The 21,146-nt window shown below is 42.4% G+C and overlaps 3 protein-coding genes and 1 pseudogene across 3 annotated transcripts; 3 read left to right on the top strand and 1 right to left on the bottom strand.

Annotated features, from left to right (window-relative positions):
* Positions 1-2,122: 2,122 nt before the first annotated feature.
* On the bottom strand, positions 2,123-6,922 carry toe1 (target of EGR1, exonuclease). The gene is made up of 7 exons (XM_046359918.1): positions 6,121-6,922; positions 5,930-5,970; positions 5,713-5,809; positions 5,471-5,632; positions 5,054-5,313; positions 3,197-3,359; positions 2,123-3,026 (listed from the first exon to the last, which is right to left on the bottom strand). Exons 1-7 carry the CDS (start codon positions 6,232-6,234, stop codon positions 2,295-2,297), a joined length of 1,569 nt encoding a protein of 522 aa, XP_046215874.1. The 5' UTR covers positions 6,235-6,922; the 3' UTR covers positions 2,123-2,294.
* Positions 6,116-9,188, top strand: LOC124041851 (THAP domain-containing protein 1-like). Its single transcript, XM_046359919.1, has 4 exons — positions 6,116-7,226; positions 7,450-7,603; positions 7,808-7,986; positions 8,218-9,188. The coding sequence occupies exons 1-4, from the start codon at positions 7,077-7,079 to the stop codon at positions 8,590-8,592; spliced, it is 858 nt and encodes a 285-aa protein (XP_046215875.1). The 5' UTR covers positions 6,116-7,076; the 3' UTR covers positions 8,593-9,188.
* Positions 8,235-11,806, top strand: LOC124041852 (annotated as a pseudogene).
* A 2,346-nt stretch (positions 11,807-14,152) lies between these two features.
* On the top strand, positions 14,153-19,621 carry LOC124040667 (elongation of very long chain fatty acids protein 4-like). The gene is made up of 7 exons (XM_046357746.1): positions 14,153-14,278; positions 15,143-15,215; positions 15,374-15,434; positions 15,657-15,772; positions 16,480-16,522; positions 17,661-17,745; positions 18,542-19,621. The coding sequence occupies exons 1-7, from the start codon at positions 14,153-14,155 to the stop codon at positions 18,623-18,625; spliced, it is 588 nt and encodes a 195-aa protein (XP_046213702.1). The 3' UTR covers positions 18,626-19,621.
* The last annotated feature ends 1,525 nt before the right edge of the window (positions 19,622-21,146 follow it).

Raw genomic sequence — 21,146 nt, 5'->3', positions numbered from 1 at the left:
CATGATGCCATCTATTTTGTGAGTGCACCAGGCCCTCCTGTAGCAAAGCCCCCCCACAACATGATGCTGTCACCCCGTGCTCTACGGTTGGGATGGTGTTCTTCGGCTTGCAAGCCTCCCCCTTTTTCCTCCAAACATTACAATGGTCATTATGGCCCAACAGTTCTATTTTTGTTTCATCAGACCAGAGGACATTTCTCCAAATAGTATGATCTTTGTCCCCATGTGCAGTTGCAAACCGTATTCTGGCTTTTTTATGGCGGTTTGGTAGCAGTGGCTTCTTCCTTGCTGAGCTGCCTTTCAGGTTATGTCCATATAGGACTTGTTTTACTGTGGATATAGATACTTTTGTACCTGTTTCCTCCAGCATCTTCACAAGATCCTTTGCTGTTGTTCTGGGATTGATTTTCACATTTTGCATCAAAGTACATTCATCTCTAGGAGACAGAACACGTCTCCTTCCTGAGCGGTATGACAGCTGCGTGGTCCCATGGTGTTTATACTTGCGTAATATTATTTGTACAGATGAACGTGGTACCTTCAGGCATTAGGAAATTGCTCCAAGGATGAACAAGACTTGTGGAGGTCTACAATTTATTTTCTGAGGTCTTGGCTGATTTCTTTAGATTTTTCAATGATTTCAAGCCAAGAGGCACTGAGTTTGATGGTAGGCCTTGGAATACATGCACAAGTACACTTCAATTAACTCAAATGTTGTCAATTAGGCTATCAGAAGCTTCTAATGCCATCATTTTCTGGAATTTTCCAAGCTGTTTAAAGGCACAGTCAACTTAGTGTATGTAAACTTCTGACCCACTGGAATTCTGTAAACAATTGTTGGAAATATTACTTGTCATGCACAAAGTAGATGTCCTAACTGACTTGCCAAAACTATAGTTTGTTAACAAGAAATTTGTGGAGTGGTTGAAAAAACAAGTTTTAATGACTAACTAGTCTATGTAAACTTCCGACTTCAACTATACCTATGAAAGTAACAAATCTAACACTCTTAACATGGAGAAAGGGTTGTGGTCTGAATGAAAAACGGCATACTTACTGCCTTCCCAACATTGAGATCCCTGCCTTAAGATTCATTGTGACTGGTATTTTTGTTCTGGACGATTGTGCGTTTCAGATGAACGAGTCCAAGCTAAGGTGTAGGGAATAGATCCTTAACGTTTTTATTAAAGGGCTAGTTAATGAGTGGTTTACCAGACTACTGAGGTCTCTTGTGGAGACTAATAAAAATGTACATTACAGAGCATTTAAACAGTAAACTTACCAGTAAAACAAGTTTGTTTAAATGTACACCCCCACGAGCACTGGAAATGTGTTCGTTTGTACGTACCTTTAACATTTTGAAATGTTTGGCAGGCCTATATGTTGGTGTGCACATTTTTAAGGATTGTTTTTCAGATGACTGCTTAGAGAGAAACTGGTTCAGAATCTACCAAAGTATCACTTTATAGATCTATGTATAGAGGAATGTGTTGAGTGTGGCTTGAATGTGTGATCCACCACACTTTTGTCAGTGGGTCCTATTTATGGTCAGCAGCTACGTTGGGTATAAGCTGTGCAAACAGCACTAGTTGGTGTGGATGGCTCACTCACTCGTGCTTTGGTTCATGACTCCCATGGCACCTGTTTTGATATACTGAAATACTCCAGTAACTACTTTAATAGGAAATTGCACTTGAAAAGAACAATGTTTATCACTACATTTCTATGCAATAAATGTAAACTGTCAGGATTGTTTTGCAGAGGATCTATTTTGATATTTATAAAAAGATATTTGACATCTTTACTGCTTTGTATGCAGTTTGTCTGGATGCAATGTTGTGATATTGATTGTTCAAATTCTTTATTTTGTTGTTATTCCCCTCCAGTCTTGGCTGATTTATGAACATGTATTAGCAGAACGCTGGTTTTAATCCAAATCTGGTTTGAGTTGTACTTTGTTTAAGGAACATGTTCCCTATCGCTTAAATAAATGTTTATATTTTGCTTCTTTTGTGACCCTATAAAGGTAGTCATACATTTTACTCATCGTTAGAAATAAGGGCTTGCCTGCCTAATCTCACATCAAGTGGTTTTCAGGACACAAATCACCATGTCTGTCATAACCAAGGAAAAGCCTTTATTGAAACAATACTGCATAAAATTAAACTAAAAGGTACAGCTAAGAAGTACTTAAAAGGTACAGCTAAGAAGTACTTAAAGTACTTAAACTAAGAAGTATTTTAACTAAAAAGGCTTTATTATAAACCAGGAATAGGTTTGGTTCCATTTAATCTTTATACCGTTCCATCTACTTTGCTAACCACACCCTTCCCCCACACGACATCCATCTTGTGCAAGTGAGCCTTGAAGGACTTGGAGAATGTGCTCTTGACGATATGCATCGGGACAGACTTGCCACTGAGGTAAACCTTGTTCAGGCACTCTGGGAGCCAGGTCTCTGAGCTCAGTGGCTTACCTACTCTCTCTGTCAAAGTGGCAGCATAGGAGAAAATGTAGCCCGTCATGAATGCGTCAAACCCTGCCCGGTGGGTACCTCCCTCCAGCTTCTTCCTTTTGGACTCTTCTTTCTTCTCTGCATCTGGTGTGGCCAGAGGCTGTGGCTCTGACACTCCATTTCTTTCCACCTCTTTGTCTGTCTTCATTTTCTCATCTGCAGACACAGCCTGTGGCTCTCTGACTCCGTTGCCTTCTTCCACCTTAGTCTTCATCTTCTCATCGCTCTCTGGCATCTGTGCCTGAGCCCCATCTACCGGCATCTGTGCCTGAGCCCCATCTACCAGCTCTGTGGGAGGGGGCGGTTTGGTGTGTTTGTCAGGGATCACCTGGTCCTGCTTTAGCTCCATATGGGGCTGCTTGCTCTTGGGGGCACCTTCAACTGTCCCCTGAGAAGAGTTCTTTCTTTTCCTCTTCCGTTTCTTTTTCTTTTCCTTTTCATCGTGCTGGATGATGAGGTCAGTGTCATGTGACAAGGGACACTGTGACCCATTGGGGCACCAACCATAAGCCTGGCAAATACAGAAAATACAAGCTAAGTGGTAAACATGGTACTGATTACTGCATTACCATTATAAAAATAGTATATGAAATACTCCAGTGCTGATTATCCTGGCACAGACATTTTAGGGATCCTTTAAAACAGAACCTGGTTTATGAGAAGTGATGTACTACTACTTACAGAGAAGCGCTGGCAGACATTGAGAAGTCCATCCGGGCTAAACCCAGCTAGACAGGCCCTATAGTCCACATAGTTGCTCAGGGGCGCCGAGTATTTGCAGAACTCCAGGAACAGATGGCGTCCACCACCACCAGCCTCAATCGACTTGCTGTTGTCCAGTTTGCTGTGAAAAAAATGACCACAAATAACTTAAACTACCTCTTGAAATGTGGTGTATATATAGTGCATTGGGAAAGTATTCAGACCCCTTGACTTGTTCCACATTTTGTTAGGTTACTCTTCATTTTACCCATGATCCTGACTCGTCTCCGAGTCCCTGCCACTGAAAAACATTCCCACAGCATGATGCTGCCACCACCATGCTTCACCATAGGGATGGTGCCTGGTTCCTCCAGACGTGACGCTTGTCATTCAGGCCAGAGTTCAATCTTGGTTTCATCAGACCAGAGAATCTTGTTTCTCATGGTCAGGTGCCTTTTTGCAAACTAAGCGGGCTGTCATGTGCCTTTTAAGGAGGAGTGGCTTCCGTCTGGCCAGTCAACCTTAAAGGCTTGATTGGTGGAGTGCTGTAGAAATGGTTGTCTTTCTGGAAGTATTTCCCATCGCCACAGAGGAACTTTGGAGCTCCGTCAGAGTGGCAATCGGGTTCATGGTCGACCCCTCAGAACAGGGCCCTTCTCCCCGATTGCTCAGTTTGGCTGGGCGGCCAGCTCTAGGAAGAGTCTTGGGAGTTTCCAAACTTATTCCATTTAAGAATGGAGGCCACTGTGTTCTTGGGGACCTTAAATGCTGCAGAAATGTTTTGGTACCCTTCCTCAGATCTGTGCCTCGACACAATCCTGTCTCTGAGCTCTATGGACAATTCCTTTGACATCATGGCTTGGTTTTGCTCTGACATGCACTGTCAAATCAAATTTTGTCACATGTACCAAATACAAGCAGTGTAGACCTTACCGTGGGACCTTATATAGTCGGGTGTGTGCCTTTCCATATCATGTCCAATCAACTGAATTTACCAAAAGGTAGACTCCAAGTTGTAGAAACGTCAAGAATAATCAATGGAAACACACATGAGCTCAATTTCGAGTCTCATAGCAAAGGATCTGAATGTTTATGGAAATAAGATATCTCTTCTTAATATATTTGCAAACATTTCTAAAAATGTGTTTTCACTTTGTCATTATGGGATATTGTGTGTAGATTGATCAGGAAAACATTTAATTTAATCCATTCTAGAATAAGGCTGTAACGTAACAAAATGTGGAAGAAGTCAAGTGGTCGGGAATACTTTCAGAATGCACTGTAGTTATCAAAATGTTGTGGCAAACAGCACTGATATACTACCACAGCTTTACGGTCAGATTGAATTTAGGCCTTAGTCTATCAGATCAAGCGTTAACTGGCAATAGCAGACACCTGGCATAGCGGATGTTTTGACGACGTCAGAGGTGGAACTGCATTGGCTCAGTCAAAATCAGTGAGCAGCTGCTCTTGCAGTCATTGTCTCAAAGCCACACCCACCCTACTCCCGTTAGAAGTTCAGCACGGGAAAGTATAGGCTATATAGAAATAATTACAATCTAATTGAAAAATCTGTAAATAATACAGATTTCTATCAGCCTAATCTAGGTGTATATTACATATCAAGTTCCAGTGTTCAAACTTGTAAACAAGGCTGCATGGGGAGTTTTGTTAATGCGACTACGTGCAGCCAATGGCAATGTCCGCTTTAGGTGTTATGCCGGGAGCCACTTGTGGATTTGCTCCAACGCATTTTCACTTCCGCCATGTCAAAACAATCGCTATGCGGATGTGATTGAATTGAGCCTTCAATATATCCGTATTTACTATACTAACCACTTCTTGTAGGCATACTCCAGGTAAGAGGCAGCAAAGCGCAGCTCATACTCTGTAGCGTACTTGGTGTCATAGATCCCAGCAGGGAACATCTGGGACAAGTCAGCAGTGAACGTGCATAGTTTATCCGGCAGTTGGGCATAGAAGCACTGATAAAGGAACACCATGTCAATCAGGCCATTGTGCAGCACCAAAGGCTTGCGAGCCCGTAGGAGTTCCACAAACAGCATCCTCATGTTCATTCCATGGGCATCCACTCTCTGGATACAAGAAAGGAATAGAACACTGGATCACTTCACCACTTAAAGGTAACAATTAGGAATAGTCCACAAAATAAATGCTGTGGCCTAGTATCGTTTAAACGTGTGCATTTGTCTCTGTGGATCTGAGCGATTAACAACAAGATCTTGATCTCACCCTGTCATTGCCCCTGAGATAAGGGACACCTTCAGCATATTGTTTGTTGAAGTCAAATCCATGTTGCACCAGGAACTGCACGGACTGTGGTTCAATTACGTACTCCTCACTGCAGAGCAATGTCAGGTTGTACACCTGCACAAGGTACGTATCATCATCATCCTGGAGAGAGATAAGACATCAATTAATGTCAAACTGTACATTTAGCTTTCTGAATGTCAATGTGGAAAGGAGACCTTTACCTTGTTTTCAAGTTTCTTATAACAAGCAAACCCAAGGGAGAGAATGGAGCGTGTGCGAGCTGCATTGCATATGGCTTTGTAACGGTCCTCTATGCATCTTAAAATTAAAACAGAGATAGATCCAATGCAACACTTGAGATTGAGATATCATCGTGAAAGTACAATACATAATGAGAAATCCAGATTAAACATAAATTAATAAAACAGCCATACTCACTCTGCCAGCAAAGCTTTTCTATTTCCAAGGCCACTCAATTCCTGAAACAAAACATACAGACAGAATTAAATTATTCGTGTCAGACCTACATAAAGGTTGTTGGGCCCATATAATTGCATATAGAAGACCATGTACGTAGCTAGCTATTTTTTCCCCCGACTAAACTCGCTGTAACTTGATGCGACACTTACCGTATCCAGTGCGATGAAGGAGGCCGTCTTGATTGCAAGGACCATAGCAGGCCACAGTTCTTTGAAATTATCATTCTGCACATCAATAACAGGGACTACCATGGAGGATGTCATAGCTACCTGGTTAATATTTGAGCACAGCCAAAATGTTCGACGTCTGTAGCCTAACGTTAGCTAGATAGCTAAGCTAATGTTAGCTAGCTAGCTGAAGACAGTGGGATCGAGTGACTAGACTTATTGAATGGCCGGGGAGCTCATTGCATGGTGTTTTCGGTTGTCCAATGAAAGCGTTCTGTTCACTAGTATGCGATATTCTTCACGTTATCCCAGTTGGAAAGATCCAAATTCATGGGGAAAATGAAGCGTAGTTTAAACTGCAAATATTCTAACGTGGTCTGAATAGGCCCTCTCAGATTTTCCGTCAACACACAAAGGACCCCAGTACGCGTGGACCGTTTGTTTTTGAAAATATTTGTTTTACCTTTCTGTAATCACTTACTTTTCAATATGAGGACAATTTCGACTAAATATTTTTCTTAGTCATCATAATTCGAATTTTAACGCGTGAGATGTTGTATTTACTTCTCTTGGAAAAATATTTGAAGCAGGCAGTTACTTGGATAGCGCTTCCCGGTGACGCTAGCAAACAATCGTTGGGGCAAATGCGCCATTTTGGCTCAAACAGTCGGAATTTACTTTCTTTGCAATTTATTATTTTTTTTTCAGCATGCTACGAACGTCGCTTATTTTTTTTGTTAATGGTTGGGATGAGATCATGTTTCACCACATTCTGTATTTGGTGTTTTGTTTCCTATGAGAACAAGTGTAACGTTCTGGTAGCATTAGCCTCACCAAGCTACATGCTAGTTAGCTGTATCGTTTGATTGCCAACAACACTGGCTGATGGTTAGCTTGCTAGTTATATTTAGCTGTTTTGACTTGTTAGCTCGCTAGATATGGGTGGGTGCTCCGCTCCAAATTGCTCAAACTCAACAACAATTGGGAAGCAACTGTTTCGTTTTCCAAAAGAGCCTATACGTAAGAAGAAATGGCTTGTAAACTGCCGGCGTAATTTTTTACCAACTCCACATTCCAGACTGTGTCAGGCAAGTGTTTTATGGGTGGCTAACATTACTGGCTAGCTAGCTAGGTCCATCAGTGAACAGTTTCCTAACTCCAAATTAGGACAAAACATGTTGACAAGTTTGCCAACACATTAATATCATAACGTTATTAGTTGATTTTCGTGCAATATAATGCACCAAGAGAAAATGCATCGATATGTATGTAGCCAGCTAACGTTAATCATACTGCTATGTCTTCTCGCAGGACCATTTTGAGCTGAGTCAGTTTGAAGAAATCGCCAGGTCGCCAGCAGGGGGAAAGAAGCTGAAACCAAATGCCGTCCCCACTCTTTTCAATGTGCGTGATCCACCTTATCCCGTAACCCCACAGATAGTGCTACCACTCAAGCCAGAGCCAGGTAACTTAACTTTTTATTTATTTCTAAATCACATTAACATATGTGAAATTAAATATTGATAGATTACCAAATAGCACACAATGTCAGATAGAAGCCTAATGCAAATGTTGGTCCTTTTGATCTAACACACAACTGTTCATTCCTAATCGTAACAGTGGATCAAATGACTGAGTCAAATGTGTTGTTAATGCTCTGTCTATCTAGTGGAGAGGGATCTCAATGCGGGGGATCATGGCTACGCACGACGGCAAACAGCTCTGGGCATGGAGGAATATGATGCTGAGGAACTACACAAGGCAGAGGAACGTCCCTGCATCCATTGTCAACATTACAGAACACTGCTGGAACAAGAAATGCAACACACAGCCAGATTACAGAAAGAGGTGTGGTGGTAGCTACTTTTTCTCAACAATTTCAAACTATTGCCTCATATTAGATAAAGTTTGAATGGAGAAAGTTGTTTTTTCATTGGAAGTTACTGTTATGCGCAATTATGCAATGGAACCTTCAGTCTTTTAGTTATTAGAATGATTTTACAGGTAAGAACAACACCGTTTTGTGAAAATCTTTGAAAAGACAACACTTCAACATGTATGTTCTCTTCTTTTGTGTAGGTAGAGGAAATGAAAAAGCGGATGTTCAGACTGGACAGAATAGAGAGGGGCCTCCAGACATTTCTGTATGAAGACCAGATCCGCGCCCTGACACTGACCAAGCGTTCCCGGAGAGCTGTGTGGTCCCACGAGACAGTGCTGAAGGCCCGTAAGATTCGATGTGCGGTCGGTGGCAAGGGTTATGAATTCCTCCGGGAGTTAGGCTACCCCCTGCCATCTTATAGAACTTTATGCAACCGCCTGGATAACAAAATCATGGTGACGACAGCCATGGGGTGTGATGAGCTGGCAGAGCTAGGTCTAGGAATCATATCCACATGTGATAGTCCAGAGGGAGATGGGGACGTTGAGGCTTTCATTGGAGTGATCTCATGAAAGAGAGATTTTACATTTATTTATTTATTTCAATGTGTTTCATTTTGAAAGAATGCAATGCAAAATTACAGGACAATAGAGCAAAGACTGACTGTAGTATGACAGCTAGTTGGCCTATGTGGTGGAGAAAATGTGGAAGCGTTTGCACAGTGGGATATGTGTGTGTGTGTTAATGCAGGGGTGTCAAACATACGGTTTGAGGAAAAATAAGTATATATTTTTTAAATAGTTGGGGGGGAACAAACTCCATATACTTTAAAATGACTAAAACCAATTTTTAATTATTATAAAGGACCTTTACATTCATACAGTTTTATGACTGTCTAGCTCGCTAATAAAAAACAAACAAATTAAAACTAGATAGTTAGGGAGCATTGACAATTCCAAGAATGATGGATTGAGGACAATGTTAGCAAATTTTGACGCTATATTACATTTTCAGTGCGGCCCACCAGGCCATGATGAAGACCGGATGTGGCTCCCAGGACAAAATGAGAAACCAAATCCAAAACCAAGAACAAGTTTTGAAGGGATACTTCAGGACACAATGGATACCATTTGTATATCTGACTCTGGGGAAGTAGATAAAGGGCCAGGATTTTGACATTCTTGGTTATGGACTTGGTTTCACAAGTAGTTTTCAGAATGGTTTACTTCTGCTAAAGAATTAGGTGTTTATTTTGGGTAGGAAACATAACCTCCATCAAAACAATAAAGAGCAGCAGTCATCTGCCTAATGCTTTTAAGCTGCAATATCAAGCCATCTTTCTGTGCTTTCTTTGCCCCCCCACACTTATGTTAAGTGGACAAATTGGAGGAGTAGGTTGTATTTTGTCATGGGAATCAGTTTAGCTGCATTTGGAAACTGCAGTGCAGTGTACAGCCTTTGGAGAACTGTGGTGCCTGCATTGTATACTGGCTGCGTCCCCTGAACTCAGGCTGAATAACCTGAGGCTTATTTTGTTACAATCACTAATGGGATATTTGCTAGAAAGCAGAACCTCTTGGTGGGAGGAGTTTTGTAGACAACATACTGAAGGGGCACACGAGCATACTCTGATTGATCAAAACAACGGTACGGTAGAAGAAGAATAAATACATATTTTAAGTAGGCTGCTTGTGGCTTTAATTTTTTGGGGTGTTGAAGTATTCACATTTATCACTCCAATAAAGGGTGAAACATTATTTTGCACAGGAGACAATACCTTACTCATAGTACTGTGATGACTAGATTCTATGAAACTGATTCATGTTACAGGAACTACAGTGCATTTGGAAAGTATTCAGACTCCTTAACTTTTTACACATTTTGTTACGTTACAGCCTTGTTCTAAATTGGATAAAATATAACATTTTCCTCATCAATACCCCATAATGACAAAGCGAAAACGGGTTTTTAGAAATGTTTGCTAATCTATAAAAACAAATATCAAAATACCTTATTTACAAGTATTCAGACCCTTTGCAATGAGACTTGAAAGCTTAAAAACAGCAGTGTAACACTATTGGTTAGTTGTGTCGAGCAGAAGAGAACCTCAACTAGGTCAGTCCAGTTATGTCATTCAGTCATTTATTTTAATTGCATACTGTACTTAGCAGAGACTATAGCTATTTTCCTTGCTAGAGATGCATTTGAAGATTTGCAATGAGAATCAAATCTGAAAATGAGCTTCTGACATTGCCCTCTCTCTCCTGGAACTCTTTTTAGGTGAGGTTGGGAGAAGATGATGCAGGGTCTCTTTACTCTGAGGCTGTGTGCTGCTCTGCCAGGGCTCCTATGGGCATCACCTCTGTTAGTAGAAGGGGACAATGATGCCTCCAAGATCTGTAAGCCGGCACCGCGCTGTGAGATCAAGGGCCATGGGGCCCCCATGAAGGGGCTGCTTGGAAATGTAGTTGTTCTGGCTCTACTGAAAGCCTGCTGACACTTCTGCCTCACACAGGCCTCCAAGTAAGAGAGAAGTCTTCAGAATCTGCCTGGCATAATTACTGTGGACCTACTGTAACATACTGTTATTATACCACTGTGGAAAGATTTGGGGGGAAATCATAAGGATGCGGTAATGTATTTTCAAACAAATTGATGTTGATGAAATGCTGCTGGTGATCCATTTCAGAAAGTTGTTAAGAGCTGCCTACCCAAATTTCCAATATCCAAATGATGGGGAGGGAGTAAATATCGGCATCTGTATCACGTTTGCCCTATCTTTGTCCCGCTGAGTAGACTAGAAGGCCGGCATGACAAGCTGCTCCGAAGCAACCTGACAGACACGTCTTTCCTCATTGTGATTGAACGGGAGGTCCAGTCCTGAGCCATGTACTGGGAACTGAAGAGGGGGGCCCCCCCGGACATCCCTGTCTACCAACAGGCCCAGCTACAGGATGATGTCTGGGAGGCCCTATATGGAAACAAGGACGACTTCCTGGTATATGACAGGTAAGAAGGGAATGATTGCTCTCCAACCAAGGTGCAGGGATTGAGCAAAAACCCTGATGAAGGCTTAGGGCCGAAATGCCTTGGTTTTTACTTCAAACAATAAAGAAGCACATTTATCAACTTCCACTGTCCTCCAAGAGTTGCTGAATAACCTCTTCACTTCAATACAACAAGTAAGAGCCATCACAGATCACAGAGGGGTCCTTCTGTGGGACAGCCCAAGTCCAAGTACTGTCATGTTATTTCTCAGAATTATAAATGTTCCATGAATAAGGAATGGGCTTGTATTGATTGAAGGCAACATGTCAGCACTAATCTAAAGCTTACCACTGCTCTTTGACTTCAATGGCATGAAGTATCTGTCAGGTTTAAATTAGATATTTTCTATCTACAGAGATCTTTGTAATTGGTGTGACACCTCATTCATGTAGCCATGGATCTCTCTCCTCTCGCTGACAGATGTGGGAGACTGATGTGCCACATAGTCCTGCCCTACAGCTTCCTCCACTACCCCTATATAGATGCAGCTGTCAGAGCCACTTACCACAAGCGCATCTATGGCAACTGCACCATGAGTGAAAGCACACTTCTAAAGGGAATCGCAGACATTTCATTTCTGTTTGGTTCGTCATTAGAAAACAATACTGTCTGCTGTAGTGCCCCCATTGGAATAGAATGTCTGGATCACCCCTTCCTATAATGGGAACTGATGCTGAATAATAGTGAGATCGCTCTGTGGCTCTCCCAGGTGATGTCTTTTTAGCTCGTACCTAGTTTGTTAACTTTAGTGTGTTCTATTGTTATGCAGGAATCCAAATGGAGTTACTCAGCTGGGTGGAACAGCAGACAGCGAAATGAGTCTCTGAGCAGCGCAGGAATGGCTGTTAACAAGACAGACCGTACAGTGTCAGATTGAAGTCGCTACTGTCAGCAACCCAGTTCCAGATGTTGTCTGAGGGGGGTGGTAACATGCCAAACATACATCACCAGCACCACAACCCTGGGTCAGACACAGATAAACAGGACTCCAATTAACATCATCTGTGTCGTTGCTGAGACGAGTAACAGTTAGTTAGCATGGTGGTGGGGGCTTGTGTCAGTGACTTGACTGTCTGATAAATAGTTTTGTATGAATTCAGTTCGATTTTGTCTGTGCCTGTCAATTGTTTCTGATAAAGTAAACTTGTACAGTAAACTGGAGTAATTTGGCCCTTGGAATACAGTATGTCTTCCCTACATGTAGTCGGGTGACATGTTCTACTCTCTGCTATGAAGTCTGCAGGGCAAACCTTACTGAGGTGTCTGTAGACAGATGCTGTGTTGAGGAAAACGGGACTGACAGTCACTGAACCCATGCAGGGCAGGGTGCTGGACTTTAGGGTAGACTTAGGCATCCAAAATGTAGGTTCCAGGTTCTTGGTTGTTCCATGGTCAGATACTGGTTATTCACAAGCACGTAGCCTAACCCTACTATGTTCTATATAACTCATCTAAATGCACAATTAAAAGTATGATTATGATGATGTATGAATGTAATCAAAATAAGTTCAATATGTGTTATGTTCATAAAGGGTGGACTTATTTTGTTTGTCTTCAGTTACTGTCAGTGGATACAGTGAGGAAACCGAATATGACCACATCACCAGCATAAAGTGACATAAAACAGACAGTGGGGAGGGGGCCGCCAGAAGTAGGGAATTCCAAATGCTGTTTGAGAAAATGGGTTTAGTCTGACCTCAAACGGAGGAACAACTCAGCTGCTCTATTACTGATGTGCCAGAGAAGAAAGGTTGGTGACCTGCATTCCCGGTTGAATGAGTCTTACCTTGCTCCTACTGATCTGTGAGCCATATATTATAAATTAGCAGCAGGGCCACATCTCACTGTCAGTAGTGTTTCACCTTTATGTCAACTAATGAATTTCCCAAATAATAGGACAATATTACAGCCTAGGCCTGTATCTAATCTATTCACCATTTCTTTAAAACCCTTTTTTTCACGTTAAATAACCGCTCACAAGTGGGCATGGCATTAAATAGATAGGCTAAAACACTATGCGCAGCAGATGGATTACTTTATTGCGGTGCGAGGTGATGGTACGCGATAACTCAGGTCAGATATCATCGTCAACACTGGGAGAATGGTGCGCTGGACGGCAGACAAATTCAACAATCTCCATGCCATGGTTCGGTGGTCTGCGACCTTCAGATCAGCAATTTGTGCAAACCGGTCGATGAGTGCAGGCTACGAAGTACGTTCTATTCAGTTTGCACCGGAATATAGACTATTAGAGCCTATTATAAATAACTGTCGTATGACACAATCATTTGTCATTTCTAAAGTTGTGTTCATTTTAACATGAATGCCCCTCTAGTCTAGACTAGTGGTATAGCCAAGGGGAATGCCTTCATCATCACCACTATTTATGCCAACAACACCTTGTTATTTGATCTAGAGCTGTGTTACTCTTCTGTGAAAGAAATCTTCAAATAAAGTGTATTTTAAATATTTTGTAGGAGACAGGGAATTAAAACAGAAATGGCTGGAGGTTGAATAAGTGTGGTTGTGTAAGGGATTTTCTAAATCATCCTGAAGCAAGAAGCTAAACCTACTTTAGCTTATCCAGCCGGCCAACTGACTTGAGTTGACTATCAACAAAACGGCTGCCATTCTTCAGTGGATCTGGTATAAGTAGCTGTCGGGTATTTCTGTGCAGGTTTTACAATTGTGTCCCATTCCATAATTGACCAATCTGACGTTAGATGGCAGTACTGTCCTGTGCATAGACATTTCCATATGAGGAATGGTATATGAGTGGTGAAATGAGGTAAACTTCTAGGGGTTATTTATTGTAGTTTCATTAATCAGGGTTTACTTTATATAATGTAAATTTGTAACTGAATATAACTAATCACATTTTGCAGCGTTTAGGTATGGCCACAACATGGCAGAAAATCCAACGGTTCTACCAATGAGTGCTAGAGAATAGAGGTAACTGAGTCTTCTTCTGTGCTTCTAAATCCAGACACAGTGTTCACTGAAGATCTCAGTACAATACCAATTTCTTAGACCATAGTAATGCTGTCTCTATGTCCTTCACCTGTGCCAATCACCTGCATCTTCATGTGCTACCTGCTCTTCATAGGGGTGGGCCCCAAGCTGATGGCTCAGACAGCCAGTCAACCTCAGCCTGTGCTCATCGTTTACAACTTTGCCATGGTCTGCATGTCTGCCTTCGTGTTCTATGAGGTATGGAAACGGGAACGCATGGACAACTTGTAGCTATTTTACCCATCTTAGAAGCTTTAGATCTATTGCACACAGTACATTCTATATCCTTGTTATGTGTAAATATGTGATGATGATGATTAGCTATTTCTCTACCTGTAAACGTATAGTGTTTTAACGTGTTTTTCTTCCTTTTTTTTATTTTATAAATGGATTGTTTATTTATTCACAGGTTCACAAATAATATTATAAATCAAATCTCATTTTAATGGTCACATACACATGGTTAGCAGATGTTTTTGCGAGCGTAGTGAAATGCTTGTGCTTCTAGTTCCGACGGTGCAGTAATATCTAACAAGTAATCTAACAATTCCACAACAACGACCTAATACACACAAATCTAAGTAAAGGGATGGAATAAGAATATAGACATATACATATATGGCCGAGCGGCATAGGCAAGATGCAATAGATGTGATAAAATACAATATATACATATGAGATGAGTAATGCAAGATATGTAAACATTATTAAAGTGACTAGTGATCCATTTATTAAAGTGGCCACGGAAACTGCTCAGAAAAGTAGCCTATATTTAGCTTGGTACTGTGCCCTTCGCCAATGAATCGCGTAATTGAAATCCTACCTGTGCTATGGATCGTTCATTTCTCACCCTCTTCCCAGGGAACAGTCTTATCTGGATGCTCAGGACATAAAAGTCTTCTTTATTTTCGTTGTTGTTGAGAAAATATGTATTTGTTCAGTAATTCTTTGGTTTGGGGGGGGGGGGTTACAGGTACATTATCCAATTAAAATTATATGTTTATAAAACATGTACCCGTAGGCTTTAACTCAAAAGAAAAACATATTTTCTTTCTTCCTCAGTTCACAGTGTCATCCTGGTTGGCAAACTATAGTTTATTATGTCAGCCTGTGGACTACAGCACCAGCTCAGTTCTCGACTAGCCTACCTGGTTAAATAACGGTGAAATAAAATAAAAAATGTAATGCGGTCAACAAAGTCTGTCACTGCAATGCATTGCAATTGCCTTGATAGACATATCTAAATGATTTCGAACCTAAAACTACTGCTGAGAAATGCCTTCTCTCTGTGTTCTGAACAGATGGCCAAGGTCTGCTGGTGGTTTTACTCCTCCAAAGTCATCGAGCTCAGTGATATTGTAAGTACACGTTGGGGATTCTACTATCCCGGGTTGAAGCAAAAACGGTGTAAGCCGCACCACTTGGACTATATTTACATCTCTTCTATCAAGACATTTTATGTGCTGTCTATGTGACTAATGTCTGTAAATGTAACTCCTGAGGATTTGTTTTCGGTATTTCTTGTCATACTCTTGTGTAACTGTCATGTTAATTACACAAATATGACATGTCTCTTCCTGGTGTTCTTCATCCTGAGGAAGAAGAACAGTCACTTGACCTTCCTACATGTCTACCGCCACGGCACCATGATCTTCAACTGGTGGGCTGGGGTCAAGTACGTGGCAGGAGTACGTCCCATTCACATCACTACAGCAGGGGCAGTGTTTAATTTACCCGGTGATAGACACAGACAATAATCTCCTGTCTGTAACAGTAGGACACTGCACAATCTATTTCTTGTATCTGCTTCTTGCTCGGTCTTGGTTGAAAGAATGATTAAGCTTTTCATACTTGTTCTTCTGGAGATATACAGTGCACACACCCACGCACTGAAATGCACCTGACATTTCAATGAGTCTGGAACACATGCAACCATCCCCACATTGTCCTTGGAACTGTTTCCTGACCCTGCTATTTGAAAAAGACATTTGCCACGGTGAAAGCAGCGGTGATCAAACTAGACTAGCAAGGATTGGAACAGAATGGCAAAGATTAAGACAAGCTTTTGGCACTGAGATGCTCTATAATTTGTTTAAAATGGCGGTGAGTTTGCAGAAAACAGCTGGCAGTGCATCTTGGTGCAGCATTTGCCCTCCTTTTGGTTTAAAGATAGTAAACACAGCCTGGCTATTTTATTTCACATCGCGTGTCCTAAGACGGACAGAGGGGCGGTTAGTCACACTTTGAGATTAAATCAAGACGTTGCTATTCAATATTAAATCCCAGCTTTAGAAACAAGTGAAACACAACTGACCTTGTATTAAAACAGTGAATAACTATAAACGTACCACGGAAGGAATAGCAAATTCTCTGGGTATTTTGTGTCTTCCTCCCTCCAGGCTTCCTTATAGGCCTTATCAACTCATTGGTGCATGTGGTGATATAGACTACATGGCCAAAAGTATGTGGACACCTGTTCGTCGAACATCTCATTCCAAAATCATGGGCATTAATATGGAGTTGGTCCGCCCTTTGCTGCTATAACAGCCTCCACCCTTCTGGGAAGGCTGCTGCGGGGACTTGCTTCCATTCAGCCACAAGAGCATTAGTGAGATTGGGCACTGATGTTGGGCCTGGCTCACAGTCACCGTTACAATTCATCCCAAAGGGGTTTGATTGGGTTGAGGTCAGGCTTTATTCAGGCCAGTCAGGTTCTTCCACACCGATCTCGACAAACCATTTCTGTATGGACCTCACTTTGTCATGCTGTTTGAGGAAAGGCCCTGCCCCAAAATGTTGCCACAAAGTTGAAAGCACAGAATCGTCTAGAATGTCATTGTATGCTATAGCATTACATTTTCCATGAAAATCAGCCCCAGACCATTATTCCTCCTCCACCAAACTTTACTGTTGGCAGGTAGAGTTCTCCTGGAATCCGCCAAACACAGATTTGTCTGTCGGACTGCCAGATAGTGAAGCATGATTCATCACTCCAGAACGCGTATCCACTGCTCAAGAGTCCAATGACAGTGAGCTTTACACCACTCCAGCCAACGTTTGGCATTGCGCATGGTGATCTTAGGCTTATGTGCGGCTGCTCGGTCATCAAAACCCATTTCATGAAGCTCCAGACGATCAGTTCTTGTGCTGACGTTGCTTCCATAGGCAGCTTGCAACTCGGTAGTGAGTGTTGCAACCGAGGACAGGCGATTTTTACTCGCTACGCGCTTCAGCACTCGGCCGGTCCTGTTTTGTGAGCTTGTGTGGCCTACCACTTCGCAGCTGAGCCATTGTTGCTCGTAGACGTTTCCACTTCACAATAACAGCACTTACAGTTTCCACGCCAGCTCTAGCAGGGCAGAAATGTGACGAACTGACTTGTTGGAAAGGTGAAATCCTATGAAGGTGCCACATTAAAAGTCACTGAGCTCTTCAGTACATGCCATTCTACTGCCAATGTTTGTCTATGGAGATTGAATGGCGGTGTGCTCAATTTAATACACCTGTTAGCAACGGGTGTGGCTGAAATATCTGAATCCACTCATTTGAAGGGATGTCCACATACACTACATGGCCAAAAGTATCTGTACTACTGGCTAGCAGCTCTAGGGCATCATATGCAGAGATATCTTTGGTGGAAGCGCTACCTCACCTTCCTGCAGCTGGTTAGTAGAGTTGCTTTGATGTAGAGCCTCTGCTACAGTATGTCTGCCTCCCAAATGGCACCCTGTAACCTATTTTAGAGCACACATTTTGCCCTAGGGAATAATGTACTATTTGGGAAGCACCCATACAGTACATCCTACAGTCTAGATAATACTAATTTACATTTATTGTATATCATGTAAAAGCAGGGTTTCCCAACCCTCTCCCCGTGCCTTTAAGTGCATTAACCTTCAGTGTTGCCAGGATGCTAGGCTAATTAGCCTGTGGATGATCTGGTCATTGGAAGAAGCCTTGATAAAGGTCCAATTTTTATCTCAATATCAAATCATTTGTGGGCAACAATTAAGTATCTACCTGTGATTGTTTTCAATTAAATGGTAAAAAAATAAAATAATTGCTTCTTAACAAAGAGCAATTTTTGCTTGGACTGTCAGTGGTTTGAGTTGGGTGGGGAACACTGAACATAAGGTTTTAAACTCTTTCCTATTGGTCTATTAACTCATTTTACAGCATGTTGATGTCACAATGGAAGGCCAAAACTCCTTCCCACCAAAACAGGCTGAATCGCGAGGCCAGTGTCTATTATTGGTGTGCCAAGACAATAGGATAATATGTATTGAGCGTTAGTGCAAACTCATACTTTGGTTGTTAGTTTCCTGATTTGGTCCCGATGTGGTTTATTGTACTCTTTCTATGGGCTCTACAACTGTACAGTTTCAATGTTGTCACACTAGAAGCCCACAACTAAGCTTTCTTCTTATTGACACTAGTTATGTTGACCCTCTATGACCCCAGCTCCACTTCCTCATAGTGACCATCTACACCAGCACCAACCTGTTCACTGACTGCCAAACCTCTACCAGAGCCAGCTCACCATGAACAGCAAACAGATAGGGAAGGAATTCAGAGGCAAATGTTACACATTTTATGTAATTAATATTGTATTTTGTAAAAATATTGATCTATTTATTGACCAATCATGTTCAAGTAAAGCAGGTCTCTATCTGCTGGCCTATGTTTCTGTTCCAACCTTCCCTCCCACCTGTGGGATAACAAACACACACAGACACCCAGAGCAAGCCCTCTCCCGTTCCCTCCCAGCCCCCATTTGGTCATTAGGGATGAAATCTCACTGGTGACTCTGCCAAATTGAAATAAACCCGATCAGGCCTCCTGTGGCACTTAATTTGTTTTAGGAGTCATTGGCTGGGAGGTTAGCCAATCGCCAGTCAGCAGGCAGCTTGAAACTGCCACCGTGAGCCACTCCCTCCCGGTCTCTGTTCTGTTAAGATTCCCAGTAACCCCCCCTTCCTCACCCCTCACCCCCTGTCCCATCCGCCCTCCCGTTCCCCCAACATTCACGACAGTACACCAGGGACCCAATATTAGATGCTCTATCATGACACAAGGCGAGACCCAGATGCAGACACAAGATGCAGATAGTTGGAGTCTTACAATATTTAATAATCCAATAGGATAAGGCAAGAGAATGGTCTTGGACAGGCAAAAGTTCAGAGTTCAACAGGTACCAAATGGAAGGCAGAATCAAGGTCAGGGCAGGCAGGATGATCAGGCAGGCGGGAAAGTAGTCCAGAGTCAGGCAGGGGTCAAAACCAGGAAGACTTTTTTAAAAGAGAATAGCAAAGGAGAATGAGAAAAACACGCTGGTTGACTTGACAAACATACAAGATGAACTGTCACAGAGAGACAGGAAACACAGGAATAAATACACTGGGGGAAATAAGCGACACTTGGAGGGGGTGGAGACACAAGGACAGGTGAAACAGATCAGGGCGTGACATGCTAATCAATTGGCTTCACCATCTTGTCGTCTTAGTTCTCTCTTTATGTAGTGTTGTGGTGTCTCTCTTGTCGTGATGTGTGTTTTGTCCTATATTTTTAATCCCATCCCCTGTCCCCGCAGGTGGCCTTTTGCCTTTTGTTAGAATTTGTTCTTAACTGACTTGCCTAATTAAATAAATAAAAAATATATAATTAAAATCAAGCCCTAGACAAGTCAAATCAGGTGTTTTTGTCCAGGGCTACAACAAAAATGAGCGCTGTTTGGGGGTACTGGAGGACCGGAGTTGGGAAACACTAGACTATAATCTAAAAAGTGTTAGCTGAAGTGGGCTAATTGACTGTCAGTGACTGACACAACAAGAGGAAAACTGCTAATGCACAACCACATATCGAAACTGCACCTTGTGTTCTACTATTCTAACTCTCAACATTAAGCTGAGTCTGAACCCTCACCAACCAAAAAACTCCTGGGCCGTCCCTGAACTTGGGTGTGTAACTCTCATTCTGTCACCATTCATGGGTGCTGGAAAACGACGTAGCTCAGTGCTCAGTCTGTTGTGTTGAATTGCATGCCAGATGTCTTAAAAAGCAGCTCGAACAGCATTCACTGCGAGGACAATCGCACAGGCACTGTGACGTCTTTGTAACACGTGTCACGACCAAGGACAGAGGGGCTTTGTGGCCCCATGTAAAGCAGCCAGTTGTAAATGTCTCTCATAGATACAGCTGTGTAGATTTACAGACCATATGCTGCTGGTGAGATGACCGTTGTTTTCCCCGAAAGTATGAGTGTCACATCTCGTACCCCACAGCTGATTGCCAAAAGCACATTAGGACATGTTTTGTCACTGGAAGCAGCACTGTAGTATTGCTCTGGGGGCATGTGTCCTCTCCCAGAGATATTTGAGAGGAGCAATATACTGCTGTCGGTCTTCAATCCCAGCCATCCAACACCACATGCCCATGGCTGTGCTGGTGCCACTGAGTTTACAGTCTGAAAACAAACCCTTGAGTCTCCTTACAACACATTGTCTGTCTGTGCATTGTGTTGATGCAAATGGTAGATGCATGATAGCTAGTGCTTTCCACCACTCTCATTTTAATCAGTTTGACACTGCCGACACTCCTCCGTGGCTCCCTAAGCCCGTTACATATTATCTGACAAGATGTCCTCTTGGAACTTGTCTTTTAATGTGACTCGTCTGGGAGAATGCAGTGGTCTACAGCCGCAGTGATTTACAGCAGAGGCCACCCCTCCTTAACGTTCATCCACTGACTGTCTTGTGCAATAAACAAGTGACAGGTTCCTGGGTGTGCAGTTAAATGTCACTTTCCCCGTGAGACGGGAGATGAAGGCCATCCTTTTATGCCACTGTCACTTTAAGTATCGACGGCTTCCTCTCCTGCTGCCGATTGATAAGGGGAATTGAAAGCGGATGAGAGCACATTACTTTGTGATGGAGAGAGGTTGGACGGAATGAGAATCTCTCCCCTAACTCCCTCTGTTTCTCCCTCTCTTTGTTTGTCCCTTTCTTTAGTTTAGCATGTGACGGTTGTGACATATTAAGGGAGACATCTTCCCTTCAGTGGCTGGTGC

Source organism: Oncorhynchus gorbuscha, linkage group LG08 (genome assembly GCF_021184085.1).
Source record: "Oncorhynchus gorbuscha isolate QuinsamMale2020 ecotype Even-year linkage group LG08, OgorEven_v1.0, whole genome shotgun sequence".
Lineage (NCBI taxonomy): Eukaryota > Metazoa > Chordata > Actinopteri > Salmoniformes > Salmonidae > Oncorhynchus > Oncorhynchus gorbuscha.
Note: the sequence above shows the minus strand (reverse complement) of the source record. Positions and strands in the feature narration are given on the sequence as shown.

Coding starts and splice junctions, on each gene's coding strand:
- toe1 (XM_046359918.1), bottom strand. CDS start 6,234: ATGACATCCTCCATGGTAGTCCCTGTTATTGATGTGCAGAATGATAAT. Junction 5,633..5,712: donor ATAAGAAACTTGAAAACAAG/GTAAAGGTCTCC, acceptor ATCTCTCTCCAG/GATGATGATGATACGTACCT. Junction 5,314..5,470: donor ATCTCAGGGGCAATGACAGG/GTGAGATCAAGA, acceptor TCTTGTATCCAG/AGAGTGGATGCCCATGGAAT.
- LOC124041851 (XM_046359919.1), top strand. CDS start 7,077: ATGGGTGGGTGCTCCGCTCCAAATTGCTCAAACTCAACAACAATTGGG. Junction 7,227..7,449: donor CACATTCCAGACTGTGTCAG/GCAAGTGTTTTA, acceptor GTCTTCTCGCAG/GACCATTTTGAGCTGAGTCA. Junction 7,604..7,807: donor ACCACTCAAGCCAGAGCCAG/GTAACTTAACTT, acceptor CTGTCTATCTAG/TGGAGAGGGATCTCAATGCG.
- LOC124040667 (XM_046357746.1), top strand. CDS start 14,153: ATGTGCTACCTGCTCTTCATAGGGGTGGGCCCCAAGCTGATGGCTCAG. Junction 15,435..15,656: donor AAAGTCATCGAGCTCAGTGA/TATTGTAAGTAC, acceptor GACATGTCTCTT/CCTGGTGTTCTTCATCCTGA. Junction 15,773..16,479: donor CAAGTACGTGGCAGGAGTAC/GTCCCATTCACA, acceptor TCCTCCCTCCAG/GCTTCCTTATAGGCCTTATC.